The following is a 15,931-nucleotide window of genomic DNA, read 5'->3' as shown; positions in this document are numbered from 1 at the left end:
TTTATTCCTGTTCTTTGTTTGCAGGAGGCTTACCTGGCGGCACACTGGCTCTGCTTTCCCCAGACCCAGACTCGGATGCATTAGAAGTAGCAGTGCTAGCATGACTCAGCAGACCTGGGCGCCACCATTTGTAAACTCATGACAGGCTGAGCTGCCGCCCTGCTCTGGGGAGATTGGCTGAAACATAGAATCCTACAAGATTAGGGCTGGAAGGGACCTCAGGAGGTGTCTAGTCCAGCCCCCTGCTCAAGGCAGGACCAGCCCCGACTAAATCATCCCAGCCAGGGCTTTGGCAAGCTGGGCCTTAAAAACCTCTAAGGATGGAGACTCTACCACCTCACTAGGGAACCCATTCCAGTGCTTCACCACCCTCCTAGTGAAAAAGATTTTCCTAATGTCCAACCTAGACCTCCCCCACTGCAACTTGAGACCATTGCTTCTTTTCCTGTCATCTGCCACCAGCCTAGCTCCATCCTCCCTGGAACCCCCTTTCAGGGAGTTAAAGGCTGCTGTCAAATCTCCCCTCATTCTTCTCTATGGAGACTAAATAAGCCTAGTTCCTTCAGCCTCTCCTCATAAGCCTGGTGCTCCAGCCCCCTAATCATTTTTGTTGCCCTCCGCTGGACTCTCTCCAACTTCTCCACATCCTTTTTGTAGTGGGGGGCCCAAAACTGGACACAATACTCCAAATGAGGCCTCACCAATGCCTAATAGAGGGGAATAATCACTTCCCGCGATCTGTTGGCAATGCTCCTACTAATGCAGCCCAATATGCTATTAGCCTTCTTGGCAACCAGGGCACACTGCTGACTCATATCCAGCTTCTTATCCACTGTTACCCCCAGGTCCTTTTCTGCAGAACTGCTGCCTAGCTCGTCAGTCCCCAGTCTGTAGCTGTGCATCGGATTCTTCCGTCCTAAGTGCAGGACTCTGCACTTGTCCTTCTTGAACCTCATCAGATTTCTTTTGGCCCAATCCTCCAATTTGTCTAGGTCACTCTGTAGCCTATCCCTACCTTCCAGTGTATCTACCACTTCCCCTAGTTTAGTGTCATCTGCAAACTTGCTGAGGGTGAAATCCACCCCATCCTCCAGATCATTAATGAAGATGTTGAATAAAACCAGCCCCAGGACCGACCCCTGGGGCACTCCGCTTGTGACCGGCTGCCAGCTAGACATGAAGACATTGATCACTACTCGTTGAGCTCTATGCTCTAGCCAGTTCTTTGTCCATTTTATAGTCCATTCATCCAACCCATACTTCTTTAACTTGCTGGTAAGAATACTGTGAGAGACCGTATCAAAAGCTTTGCTAAAGTCAAGGTATATCATGTCCACTGCTTTCCCCACATCCACAGAGCCAGTCACCTCTTCATAGAAAGCAATCAGGTTGGTCAGGCATGACTTTCCGTTGGTGAATCCGTGTTGACTGTTCCTGAATACCTTCCTCTCTTCCAAGTGCCTTAAAATGGATTCTTTGAGGACCTGCTCCATGATTTTTCCAGGGATTGAGGTGAGGCTGACGGGTCTGTAGTTCCCCGGATCCTCTTTCCTCCCCTTCTTGAAGATGGGCACTATATTTGCTTTTTTCCAGTCATCAGGGACCTCCCCCAATTGCCATGAGCTTTCAAAGATAATAGCTAATGGCTCTGAAATCACATCAGCCAACTCCCTCAGCACCCTTGGGTGCATTACATCTGGCCCCATGGACTTGTGTATGTCCAATCTTTCTAAATAGTCTTGGACCTGTTCCTTCAGCACTGCGGGATGTTCACCTGCTCCCCATTCTGTGCCGCCCAGTGCGGTAGTCTGGGAGCTGACCTTGTCTGTGAAGACAGTGGCAAAAACGGCATTGAGTACCTCAGCTTTCTCCACATCCTCTCTCACTAGGTTGCCTCCCTCATTCTCTAAGGGGCCCACACTTTCCTGAATCTTCCTCTTGTTGGTAACATACCTGTAGAATCCCTTCTTGTTCCCCTTCACGTCCCTTGCTAGCTGCAACTCCAATTGTGCTTTGGCCTTCCTGATTTCATTCCTGCATGTTCGAGCAGTATTTTTATACTCCTCCCCAGTCATCTGACCAACTTTCCACTTCTTGTAAGCTTCTTTTTTGTGTTTAAGTTCACCAAAGACTTCTTTGTTAAGCCAAGCTGGACGCCTACCATATTTGCTATTCTTTCTGCACATCAGGATGGTTTGCTCCTGTGCCCTCAATAAGGTTTCTTTAAAATACAGCCAGCTCTCTTGGATTCCTTTCCCCCTCATATTAGCCTCCCAAGGGATCCTGCCAATCAGCTCCCTGAGGGAGTTCAAGTCTGCTTTTCTGAAGTCCATGGTCCGTATCCTGATGTTCTCCTTTCTTCCTTTTGTCAGGATCCTGAACTCGACCATCTCATGGTCACTGCTGCCTAGGTTGCCACCCACTTCTACTTCCCCTACCAAATCTTCCCTGTTTGTGAGCAGCAGGTCAAGAGAAGCACAGCCCCTAGTTGGTTGCTCCAGCACTTGCACCAGGAAGTTGTCTGCAACACTCTCCAAAAACTTCCTGGATTGTTTGTGCTCCGCTGTATTGCTCTTCCAGCAGATGTCAGGGTGATTGAAGTCCCTCATGAGAACCAGGTCCTGTGAACTGGAAACTTTCCCTAGTTGACTGAGGAAAGCCTCATCTACCTCGTCCTCCGGGTCTGGTGGTCTATAACAGACACACACCACGACATCACCCTTATTGTTCTTTCTTCTAAGCTTAACCAAGAGATTCTCAACTGGCTTATCTCCAGTTTCATACTGGAGCTCAGAGCAATCCTAGTGCTCTCTTACATACAGTGCAACTCCTCCACCCTTTCGCCCCTGCCTGTCCTTCCTGAACAGTTTTATACCCATCCATGACAGTGCTTCAGTCGTATGAGTTACTCCACCAAGTCTCAGTTATTCCAATCATGTCATAGTTTCTTGACTGTGCCAGGATTTCCAATTCCTCCTGCTTGTTTCCCAGACTTCTTTGCTTCGACCCAGTTTACCCACAAGTCCTGATTACTGTTATTCAGTGACCCGTCCTATTCATTATTTATGATCCCCCAATTTTTTTTTGACATTTGCAAACATTATCAGTATTCAACCCTGAGAAGGGTAAGCAGCCGGGTTGCCGACGGGTGTCTCTGCTTACCCTTGTCAGTTAACAGGGCAGAATAATGAAACCACTATACTTCTTTTGTCTCAGAGAAAGTTAGATGTCTTTAAGAACGTGTCTCACCAAAGGAAACAAGGGAAATAACAGAGCACAAAGACACACATTGCACACAGACTGGACACAAAATAAACAAAATGTCTATTTAATAGAAAAATCACAGATGAAAAGATGAAGGACGGAAGAATCCCATGTACAGCTACAGACTGGGGACCAACTGACTAGGCAGCAGTTCTGCAGAAAATGACCTGGGGGTTACAGTGGACAAAAAGTGGGATATGAGTCAGCAGTGTGTCCTTATTGCCAATAATACTGTCCGAATATTGGGCTGCATTAGTAAGAGCATTGGCAGTGGATTGTGGGAAATGATTATTCCCCTCTATTTGGCACTGGTGAGGCCCCATCTGGAGTATTGTGTCCATTTTTGAGCCTCCCACTACGGAAAGGATGTGGATTAATTGGAGTGAGTCCAGTGGAGAGCAACAAAGATGTTTAGGGGGAGGGGGATCTTCTCAAAATCTGCTCGCTTTGCTCAAAGTAATGTAGTGCCAGTATCACGTCTGTTAGTATTGGGAGGGGGCATATAATGCTCTGAGCCTGAAGGGTCCCTTTTCCTTTCAAGCAGTTTAATTTTTCTCTGTATTCATGTTTCACATACTGCCCCATGCCTCTTTCTCAGGACTGTAGGAGGCTGGAAAATTTCAAACCTTCCTCAAAAACTCTCTCAAAGCCTGGATTATCTGACAGACTTGCCTAATTATGTCACACTTCACTTCTGGCAGTCCCCAAGAAGTAGAAATGCCTTTGCTAGGCTGTGGTCTTAGAAACTTAGGTGGGTGGGCTCTCCGTTTAGAGAGGCTGGGGAAATTCTGCACTTGAGCACACTTATAAAGGAGGCTCTGACCATGTGGTCACTAGAATCTGTCTCCATTTTCCTTCCTACTCCAACAAGCACAAACTGCCCTTGTTTACTCATGGATTCAGGGTATGGAAGTTGTGCTACTTTTGTCAAGACTAGGCTTGTTGACTGTCAGGGAAACTATCTAAGCCATCCTGTAAGTTCATTGCCAAGGTGAAGTGATTCCATTATGTGGGCAACCTCTGGCTAAGTAGCATGGCCTCTGTGTGCCAGGCGCACTCTTCTGAGAGCTACAAATGAACTGTTGCCCTAGAAAACCACAGGATGATCTATTTGTGGCTTGACCCTGCCCTTCTCTCCTCTTAACTATCAGGTACAGGGAGTGGGGCTTGCGCCTTGAGACTTATTGCAACCTGAGCTGCCTTCTGGGGTGTAAAGCGAGCTAAACCACATCAGGAGGCAAGGCTTTATAGATCAGTACTGTGGAAGCACAAAATCAAGGCCTGGTAGGCCTTACACTGAAATGAATGATGGGAATGTAAGTTAGCATGACTATAGATGGAAAAACCCGCTGAAGACTGTTGATTGCACTTTAATCTGTTTTCGAAACTAGCTGCTTTTGTAATCGCTCCTAGCTATTCTCACAACAGATAAGGACGTAGCCGTTGGACTTGTTTTGCAATGGAACACTCCACTATGCGATCAGTATGTGAAGAGCTATCCTATATAAGCCACAGGCATTCAAACCTGTACGGAGTCTCCTAACAGCAGCACAGAAACCCTGTGCCACACAGCTCTCTGTGTGTCTGTCAGAATAAAGCTCTGCTTGATTTGACCCAAAAAGAGAAGCTGCGGGATCTCTTCCATGACAGTACGAGTTTCAGAAATATTAACTTTAAGTTCAAAACCAGTAGAAATGGAAGCACTAAAATAAAACTTCTCAAACATTTAAGGAAACACGACCCCAGACAATGAGACATTCATTCAGTATAATATTCACCAGTCCTATCTTATCAGTGGGAGGGGTGTGTTTGTTTCCTCGCAGTACGAAGTAATGGAATTGGGTAGAAGTGTAGAAAGGAAGAGACAGAAATCATTTTCCACAGAAAGCTGGGAGCAATACTTGGTTTTGACTGCAGTGAATGCTGAGAAGCCTGACTGGCATAGGTAGGAGAGTGAAAAAGGAAGGCGCTCTAATAGCCCAGTGTGTTAAGTCACAAAACTTGGATGCCACCGATAACCAAAAGTCTGCAACTGGCATTTGTGAAAATGCGTGCTACAGTGCCTTGTCGTTTGACAGCTCTGTAAGGCTTTCGTCTTCTGTTGAAGACAGTGTCTCCGTGGGGTTCGGCTCCAAGGTAAATGGGTTCCTGATCCATTGATTGCAGTTGTCTTTGCCCACTTCAGGAAAGTATTCACAAAAGTGCCCCTGCAGCCCCCCTAAGTGCTGATCAGTTACGGCCTGGAGAGTGTCAACTGAAAGATCACTGCGTGGTCGCACAACGTCATCGCTGTTGAAAAGATGCAAACAGATCTCTGCCGCACATGTGCAGACCACACTTCATGTTGCTAATGATCGTTAGCAATGAAAACATTCACATCTCACCCCTGAAGTGGCACATTCAGTCACCCTCCACTTATAAAGCGTGTCAGTGACACTCACTGGATATCCTTGTTGTCATATCTGGCTGCCATATTCATATTATCGGCAAGAAAAATATGGACTTCACGAGTTCACATTGACTTGTCAGTGCCTGTACTGGACTGTAGCAGTTTTGAATCAGTATTTACTGTTTCCAGAATCTTTCTTAGGGGCACAATGAGAACAAGAACAGGAATATTTTCCACTCATTTCTTTAATGCTGAAGTCTCGTGGCCTTCAACAGAATTTATGCTCAGAGGAATTATTTCTGTGAGTGCCTCATTATGTCTAAGCACCGAAATCTGAGAAGAAGGAGCGATTCATACTGATGGTTGATAAATTGTATAGTCAGTTGCTTGACCATGCTTTCGTTTGTTATGAAATATCTTCAAGAGGTCAGTCAGGCTTACTGCTCTAGCCCAAAAATAAAATAGTGCAGGAAAAAGCATTGATATGATACTAGTCTCCGGGAAGCCGTCCCACGCAGTGATGTTATATTCACCTTTCGCAGATCGTGTGCTCCCCAAAGTGACACATCTCTGCTGTTCTCATTGATGTGATGGTTTCACAAGTTACGTGTCACTAAAATCCAACCCATCAGTCTGTCTTGGTTCCCTAATGAAAGTGGAAGGATGATCCTGCTGTTGTGAGCTTCTGCATTGCCCTGTGGAATCTGACAGGAAAAGGATCTGAGTCCTCGCTCCAGCTCCCTTTACCAGGAGGCCAGCCTGGCCTCGAGGGCTCCCCTTCCTCTCTCCACTGTGGGAGAGTCTTCGTAACCCCGACAAGGCTGGGCGTCGTGCTCACTTAGGACAGAGGCTAGGGTGGCTCTCTCATCACCAGCCACATCTCTGACCCACTGATCACTACATTAAGTTCAAACCTGATACAACTTGTTAAAGAGTAGCTGTAAGAAAAATAAGGAAAAAAAGGGGAAGGTTAAAGGAAACAAGGAGCCCAGCCCTGTGGGCACGGGAACCCCCTAACCGGCAGTCTCTGGGACATAACAAATATTCAGTCTGTGCCTTACATGCCCCAGGCCTCCCTCCCGTGCCCTGGCTGTGCTGATTCCACGAATAAGATGCCTGCTCTGGCGGTGGCCACACGCCCTCAGGCTCCAGCTGGGTCACTGTACGTGTGAGAAAGAAGTTCAGCCTTGTAGTTTCTTCCTTTGTCTTTGGCTGTCTGAAAGTGCAGCTTCAGTTCATCAAACTGGGCAAGAACCCTGCTCACACAGGGACCGATGGAAAGCCACCTAGAGTCAGAAAGCTGCAGTATCATCAGTGGCTTCTTCTCCCCAGCATCGGCCCCCATCGGGGTCACGTCTCCCCCCACCCCACACACAAGGACACTATACAAGGCCTTCTTGTCTGGCAACATATCCTTGCACTGGACCCTCTGCCCAGGGCCCTGCCGTGCTCTCCCCAGCCACTCACCATGCTCAGCTGCTGTCTTACTTGTGGCACGGCCGGCACTCGCTATTCCAGCTCTGGCCCTACAGCTCCCTGCTGTAGATCAGCCCTGGCTCCCTGTTGGCACAGCTGGTCTGGGTTACTCCATCTCCCTGGCTCTGGCTCAGCGCTGATGCTCTGCCTCCTGCACAGCTCTGCCTTCTGGGTTGATTATCTGGCCCCTCTGGTTCTGGCTGATGCTGCTTTGTCCCCATCTCCACTCAGGCTGCTGTTCTCTCCGGTTGCTGGATTTCTACTGCATCCATGGCTCAAAGTCCCAGAAGGTTTCCCGTCCCTTCTGGGACTTCCTTTTGAAGAGAACTCGGGAAGACGGATTTGCAGAGGCTGTTGGTATCAACTTGCAAGGAGTAGGTCGGCTCCTGGACTTGATGCTTGTGGGCTGGTTACTGGTGCAGGGCCGTGAGCCATAGCAGCAAAGTGTTAAGGCCCCAAAGGTTACATGGCAGGTGGTGACAGGCCCCTTTACTGGTCAAGGTGCGGCCCAAAATGCCACAGACTATGCCACTGTGCAGCAGCTAAGCAGGGTTCTGTCTGGGAAACACTGATCCCCTTGTTAAAGGAGGCCACTTTGTTTATTTTCTGTGTAACTCGCCTATGTTTGCTTTTCCTCACAATTTCATCAGGACCTTTTCTGCCGATCTGCAGCCTAGCCAGTCGGTCCCTATCTTTAGCAGTGTATGGGATTCTTCCATCCTTCATCTTTGCATCTGTGTTTTTCTATTAAATAGACATTTTGTTTATTTTGACCCCAGTCTCCGTGCAATGAGTGTCCCAAAGTGAACTGATAATGGAGGGCAGATTTCATGCCTTCGAGGGTGAATAACCAGAGGGGAAAACTCAAAATTATTGCTAGTTAAGTTTCAGAGAGACAGATTTGGGCAGACTCAGGACTGGAAGGGATAGTTGGGGCCTGGTGGATAGCAGAGCTGTGGACCTTGTGATGGCAGAGAGGGGCAAAAGAGTCAAAGATGGAGGAGAGTGAGGAATGGTGAGAATCAACAACCGTACTGATGGAAAAAAGGTCTGAGAACATATAAGAAATCATTAGGGCTGGTGGTCGGGAACTCACAGAAAGGCTGAGTGACAGGGTGTGTGGGGTTGGGAGATGACAGGTAATTCTGAAAGAGATCAGGTGATGGTTAGAGAGATGGAACTGAGCAATGTAGAAAGCAGTGCTTGGTGATGGAGTGAAAAGACATTTGGTGTAATGAACTTTTCAAACTGTGAACTGCCACATTTGTACAAAGCACCTTTGATCGTTTCCCCCTCTCATACGCAGGTTTAACGTGAGTGGCCCCGGGCGATCACATTCTGCAGGTGTATTTTCCCACTTTGTTACGAAGTTCTTTGGTTTTGACCCCATAAATGATAGGGTTGAGCATGGGAGGGACAAGGACATAGAGGTTGGACAAGAGGATGTGAACGTGGGCAGCGATACTCTGACCGAACCTGTGTGTCAGGGCGGAAAAGAGGACAGGAGTATAAGACATCAGCATCACACAGATGTGGGCTGTGCAGGTGTTGAGGGCTTTCTGGTGGGCTTTCTTGGAGGAGATCCTGAGGATGGCCCTGAGGATCAGCCCGTAGGATAGGCCAATGAGTGTCAGGTCTAACCCGATGATCACAATTATTATCACCAGTCCGTACATCCGGTTGACTGTTGTGTCCCCACACAATAACCTCACCACAGCGATGTGCTCACAGTACGTGTGGAGGATTACGTGGTTGGCACAGAATAGCAGCCTCTTCAGTAGCAGGGGCTCTGGCAGAACCAAGAAAACAGCTCGTATCAAACCCACTAGCCCTAGCTTAGCGATTCGTGCATTGGTGAGGATGGTGGCGTATCTCAGAGGGTCACATATGGCGACGTAGCGATCGAAGGCCATTATCACGAGGACGGCTGAATGCATAATAGCAACTGCATTAAGGAAGAACATCTGGGTGAGGCAGCCATCCACAGTGATGTCTTTGGAACGGAACCAAAATATGCACAGTGCCTTTGGCACGACGCAGGTTGACATGCCGATGTCTGTGAGCGCCAGCATGCAGAGCAGCAGGAACATGGGCTTGTGCAGGGTCTGCTCTTTGCTGACAACAAACAGAAGCGTGACATTTCCCAACAGGCTGATGATGTAGAACGTAGAGAAAGGGATGGAAATCCAAATGTGGGCAGCTTCCAGCCCCGGAATGCCGTTTAGGATGAATGTTGACGTATCTGAGGAGGTGAGGTTGAAAGCCGCCATGAGTGGGTCGAAGCACCGATCTGTCTCCTTAATATTCAGGGTGCCTGTGAAGGGAGAGAAGCAGAGTGAGGAAAGTCACACACTTGATAACAAATAGCACGGTATACATTTTATAGTTAGTAACAATCTAGACGGGAGGGTGAGCAGCGAGGTGTGAACATTTGCAGATGGCACCAAAGTATTTAGGCCAAGTGTGACCTGTCCGTGCATAGGGTAGCCACATGAAAATGCCAAGGACTGGGCAGGCTGCAAAAGGAGAGCAGATTCTCCCAGCACTGGTGGGTGACACTGATGCCAGACTTCCTAACCAGGCACAAACAATGCTTCTGATTCCCCACACTGGTTACCAAGAACCTAAAACAAAATATACACAACCCCCTTTACTACATTGCAGTCTCCGGCTCCCAATCAGCCACTAGGTGTCCAGTAAAGAGATCAGTTATTTAAAACACTATGCTCTTTACCACAAAGGTTCTCCTGACCCTAAAGGGTCAGCCACATCACCAGATCAATGTAAATTGGGATCTTACACAATATGTGATGCTGCCAGCCAATCCTTTATTAACTAAAACTATAGATTTATTATAAAAGGAAAAAAGTTTCCAGTAGAATTGTGGAGTTTGCAGGCTTGTATAGTCTCTCTGGTGTACATCCAGTACCTGGATGGGTTTCAGTCCTTTGATTCACACCATCAGTTGTAGATTAATAGATCCAGAGGAACGAAGACTAAATAGTCCATGTGCAGAGTTTGTTTAAATTCTTCCATGAGAGTTATCAGGGTGATTCCAGGGTGATTCCAGGCTGGTGCTGGTGCTGGGATCTCAGTCTTGCAATCCAAACTTTCCCTGACAAGCTTGGACAGATTTGAGATAAAAAGGATCAGTACACTGGAGTCTTTTATAGATCCATGCAGGCTGACCAATATTTTCTTGACAGCAAGTATCTTCCTGTACAAGTAATAGATGATTACTTGAGACACTGAAGTACCATCTCCTGTGTCCTGAGCACACCAGTAACTACTTACTTTAGCACAAGGTGACTGGCCATTTACAGCCATTCACAGGCATTAACTACTTAAACTTCAAAGAGAAATACAAAGAATAGTATTGTTACAGTCAAAGCTCTCTCTAAATACTCATATGTTCCTTTTCAACTCTTAATCAATAGAACAGTGACAGACAGGAAAGCAGTTTATCTACACTGCTAACTTCTAACAGAGATACATAAATAACATCAAATATCTACGAACAATACATTTCATATCAAAGCTCTCGTCTACATATAAGGAATGACCTTCAGTATCACTGTATTTTCCTGTAACATATCTTGAAAGGTCAGAGATGGGTCAGGCAACTTGCAAAGTTACTTGGGTTTTTTGGGCCCAGCATGACACCGAGCTGCATGGTGGAAGATGACTTTCAATGTCAATCAGTGCAATGCATATGCCCATTGAAGGGAAAAACCTGAACTCCTCCAACACCTTACAAGGTTCTAATTTAACTGTATGAATTAGGGACAGGGACCTGGTGTCACGGTACACGGCTCTGTGAAATCCTGCTCAAAGTGCCAGCATGGCCAAAAACTAAAGAAAACACTGAGACACAGGAGGAGTGGGATGGGGATTAATACCGAAAAAACAATGCCATGAGATCAATCACTCAGTGCTTCACCCTCCTCTGGACTCCTCTGTGCAGTACTGAGCACCCTTCTCAAACAGAATATTGCAGAACTAGAGGGGTTCAGGGAAGGGCAATGAGAAAGATCAAGGGCCTGGGGAAATTCTCCTAGAGAGAAAGTTTGAAAAGACGGGGATTGTTACCTTAGAAAGGGAAGATTTAGGAGGGGATTCGAGAAGAGTCCATAAAATACTGACTGGCAGAGAGTATATGAAGAACCTGTTCTCCCTGTCTTATAACACAAGGTCAAGAGGACATTCAATTAAACTGAAACATGGCAAATTCAAAACTGATGAAAAAAAAGAATGCTTTCTTCACTCAGTGCATATTTAGACAGAGGAACTCATTGCAACGAGATGAAGTGGATGCCAGGAGCTAAGCAAGAATTAGACAGGTTTAGGACAATTACATGGATAGTAAGAATCTTCCATTACAATAGCTACAGCTAAATAAATATATTGGAAAGCGTGTAACCCTGCATGTTTCAGAGTACAAGCCAATCTCTGGCTGTTAGGTGTTAAGATGACAGCCTCATGACGGTCAGGTTATCCCTCAAATATCTTCTTCGGCAGCCCCTGGGTTTGTCTCTATCAGAGAGAGGACACTGGATGTGATGGACCATAGGTCTGGTCCACAATGCAATTTCTCTTTTGAAAAGGAGCCAAGTTTTCCGCATGGACACAGACATTATCATACCAGGCTGGGACTTTGTGCTCTATTACTTCCCTTGTTTTTTTTGGTGAGACACTTTCTGAAAGGCACCCCACTTTCTCTGAGACATAATAAGTAGAATGGTTTCATTATTTTGCCTTTTTAACTGACAGGGGTAAGGAGAGACACCCGTCAGCAACCCAGCTGTTAACCCTTCTCCAGCAGATTCCACAAAAATTAGGGGAAACTGAATAAGGAAGAGGACAGGTCACTGATTCAGAGCAATAGGGACTGGTGGTAAACTGGTTGAAGCAAACAATATGTGTTCTAATATAGCTATGTAGATGTATACGTCTAAGAACAAAGAAGGTAGACGATGCTTAAATGATGGGAGACTCTATTGCGGGAAGCAGTGACTCTGAACACGATTTGGGGAAGGGGAAGAAGTGAGGGGATAATTAGCTAATTATCAGCTCCCAGTTGATCCTGTGGCCAAAAGAGCTAATGTGATCCTGGGATGATAAATGGAATTTCAAGTAGAGGCAGAGAAGTTATTTTACCTCTTACTTTGGCACTGGTGGAACTGCTGCTGGAATAATGTGTCCAGTTCTGATGTCCGCAATTACAGCTGGATGTTGATACACTGGAGAGGATTCAGAGAAGAGCAACAAGAATGTTTAAAAGATGAGAAATCCTCCTTTACAGTGATAGACTCAAAAAGGTCAATCTATTTCATGTAAGAGAAATGGTTAAGGGGTGTCTTGATAACAGTCTACAAGTCTCCACAGAGGGAACAAATATTGAATAATGAGCTTTTCAGCCAGGCATAGAAATGTATAACACTATTCAATGGCTAGAAGCTGAAATTAGACAAATTCTGACTATAAATAAGGTGTGCACTTTTTAATTATAGAGAGTAATTAACCATTGGAGCAATTCACTAACGGTCATAGCAGATTCTCCATCACTGAGAATTTCTAAACCAAGGTTGATGTTCCTCTATAAGCTCTGCTCTAGAAATTCCTGTGGGAGAGGTCTCTGGCCTGTGCTATACAGGAGGTCAGGCTAGATGATCACAGTGGTGCCTTCTGGCCTGGGGATCTGTGAACACATCCTTGCAGCACACACAGGAGTCATCTGGAGGCATTTTACCTGGAAGCTGGTGCCTGAGACTAACAGAAGCCTTTTTTTTTTTAATACTCATGACAGTGTTGAATTTAGCCTCAGGGAGGAAATTTCTCATGTGACTTTAGAGCCTGGAAAATGATACTCTAGGTGTGTTTTTTACAAGGCCGAGGCATCCCGTGAGACACTGCATGGATGAACATTTTAGATGAGAAATATAATAACGAGAGCCCATTATATCTCGGTCCTGAGGAATGTACATCTGCCCTCCCTCCCCTATAGATGTTGTGTGTTCCTGGATCTCCCCCAGTCAGATTTCCATCACTTCCTGGTTTCCTGTAAGCCAGAAACATGCTTTTATTTTAACTGAATTTTGGTGCTTCTCATCCTCTATAGAACCAGAGATGCAGGAGAACAGAGAGAGCAGCACCGACCCACCCACCGAAAACGATTGTTACCATAATTGCTTTGAACCTCTAAGCAATGAGTTTAAGATTTCAGCTACTCTCTTGTCAGTTTTTCTCTGATCTAGATGAGCTGCAGGACGACTCCAGCTGAAGTCGCTGGAGGCTCTGGCCGGTGAAAATCAGGCCATTTACTTAAGTCCCTAAATGTGGATTTGGGATGAAGTCCTGGTCCTGATGGAAGTTTTGCCACTGGATACAATGGGATCAAAATGTCACCCTTAGTTTTGAACTTTAGGCTTCCTGCTGTGAAAATCAAGGCTTTAGGCCCTGCAATAGCAAGAGCTATTTTGTTAGGATCCCACATAAAGTGGGGGTCTTCCTTCAGACTCTTTCAGGACCCCGAGACCAAGCATGAAAGATGGGGATTTCAAAATACAGGGTCCTGATTTGGATCTCCATGATGCCAGTGTCAATCTGGATTGAGCCGCTGAAGGCAGAATGTGAGAGCAGAATCTCTCCGTTTTGTAAAATCCTGTGTGACTCATTTGTGTTGTGAGATCTCAGATAGCCACTGCAGAAACTTTGTCTACATTTCTTAACATGGCAGTAAAGTTGCTGAACTGGAAAACTTGAACAAATGAAAGAAAAAACACACAGACCAAAAAAAAAAAAAAAAGGAAGTTACTGAGACAGTTAGAAGGACACAGTAAGAGACAAGAAAATTATCTTAAAAACAAATAATTCTCTGAAATATTTACAATAAATCTTTAGTTCCAATTTTAAATCCCTTCATGTTTCTGACAATATTAAACAGTTCAAGTCTCCAAGCTGGAGAATTCCTGCCCAGATTGTTCTTGACCTGAACCCTCCCTGAGAGCTTAGCACTAACTTTATTGCAGAAACAGGCAACTCACCAATAGCCACGCAGCAGAAAGAGGAAATCTTCTTACTGTGACCCTAGAATCAGTTTGTGAATCTCACATCTGACATTCACAATGCAGAACAGGGACCTTTATGATTCCTCTGTACAGTCCCTGTGGACTCTCAGGTTGGCTGGGACTCCGGGACAATTCCCTGTGCTCTGTGATCAGCAGGAAGATCTCAAAATAGACTCTGGAGAATTTCAGCCTAAGAGCTTCCCCTGGGAGAGAAGAAATGATTCGCTTATAACAGAGGCTCAGATTGTCGGGGCAAATTGAGTCGTGCAGACTTGCTAGAGTGGTCCTACACTGCTAAAACCCCAGAGAAGAAAGAAGCCATGAAAATCTTTGCAAGATGTGTGTCTGAAGCAGTATTGTACAAGTAGGATCCCTCTCAGTAACTCAGTCAAGATGTTTCTTTCCTATCTTCGTTGGCTTTACATCAGTGAAAAAACTCACTAGACCATCACATTGTGAGAGGGAACAGCAAAGAAGAACTGTGCAGTGTTTAGCAGTTTGGAGTGACATTCAGTGTGTTTAGACTTAACAAAATATTTGGTCCATTTTTGGTGTGCTAGCAAATTAAAGACTCTTCATCCCTGTTGCAACATTCCATAAATTTCTTGACATTGCTGAACTGATCGAAGCACTTAACGTCATCAGTTTGCCCCCCTTGTCTGTGAGATATTTAACACAAGATTCCATCTCATTCCAATCTGGTGACTCACTCAATGCAATCCACATGGAACAAGAGAGATCTTCCAGGGGGACCATCCATGTCTCCAAATATTCTAAGCATGTGCTGTACAGACCTTCACTTCAGCACAGAATGTTACTCTTCATCACGTCCCTCCCAGACAATGATACCAGACAATGATAAAATTATTTAATAGTTTCAAAAGCTCTTCCCCAGTTGGTCATGTTGGAAGTGGACAGCAAATGGAAATTTCTCTTTTAATTCTCTTGCTCGTTCACTGGGCTTGGTTATTTCCCTCTCTGGACATCTCTGGACTGGACTATGGCCTAAATAATTTTAGCCATCTGAAAATCATAGAATCATACAAGATTAGGGTTGGAAGGGACACTCATCTAGTCCAACCAACAGCTCTAAGCAGGACCAACCCCAACTAAATCATCCCAGCCAGTGCTTTTTCAGGACATACCTTAAAAATCTCTAAGGATGGAGATTCCACCACCTTCCTAGGTAACCCCATTCCAGTGCTTCAGCACCCTCCTGGTGAAAACGTTTTTCCTAATATTCACCCTAGACCTCCCCCACTGCAACTTGAGACCGTTGCTCCTTGTTCTGTCATCTGCCACCACTGAGAACAGCGTAGCTCCATCCTCCCTGGAACCCCCTTTCGGTCATTGAAGGCTGCTATCCAATCCCTCCTCACTATTTTCTTCCGCAGACTAAACAAGACCAGTTCCCTCAGTCCCTTCTTAAAAATATTGTGCTCCAGACTCCTAATCATTTTTTTCCCTTCTGCTAGACTCTCCCCAATTTCTCCACACCCTTTCTGTAGTGGGGGGCCCAAAACTGGACACAATACTCCAAATGAGGCCTCATCAGTGCTGAATAGAGGGGAATAATGTTGCCACCTTGCTGCTCGTTTCTCTTTCTAGATTGTTAAAAACTATAAAATATTTGCCATGTTATTTGTTATCAAATGCATAACCCCCCGTCACTGGGCTTCTCTCCCGTCACAGGAATATGAGCATTTCAGATCCTGATCGGCAACTCGACAACATC

The 15,931-nt window shown here is 45.8% G+C and overlaps 1 protein-coding gene across 1 annotated transcript; it reads right to left on the bottom strand.

Annotated features, from left to right (window-relative positions):
• Nucleotides 1-8,460: 8,460 nt before the first annotated feature.
• On the bottom strand, nucleotides 8,461-9,399 carry LOC137147213 (olfactory receptor 52P1-like). Its single transcript, XM_067539106.1, has one exon. It carries the CDS (start codon nucleotides 9,397-9,399, stop codon nucleotides 8,461-8,463), a length of 939 nt encoding a protein of 312 aa, XP_067395207.1.
• Between the last annotated feature and the right edge of the window lie 6,532 nt (nucleotides 9,400-15,931).

This window comes from Emydura macquarii, unplaced genomic scaffold (assembly GCF_026122565.2).
Source record: "Emydura macquarii macquarii isolate MOO-44397 ecotype Brisbane River unplaced genomic scaffold, CSIRO-AGI_Emac_v2 contig_522, whole genome shotgun sequence".
Taxonomy (NCBI): domain Eukaryota; kingdom Metazoa; phylum Chordata; order Testudines; family Chelidae; genus Emydura; species Emydura macquarii.
Note: the sequence above shows the minus strand (reverse complement) of the source record. Positions and strands in the feature narration are given on the sequence as shown.

Coding starts and splice junctions, on each gene's coding strand:
- LOC137147213 (XM_067539106.1), bottom strand. CDS start 9,399: ATGGCGGCTTTCAACCTCACCTCCTCAGATACGTCAACATTCATCCTA.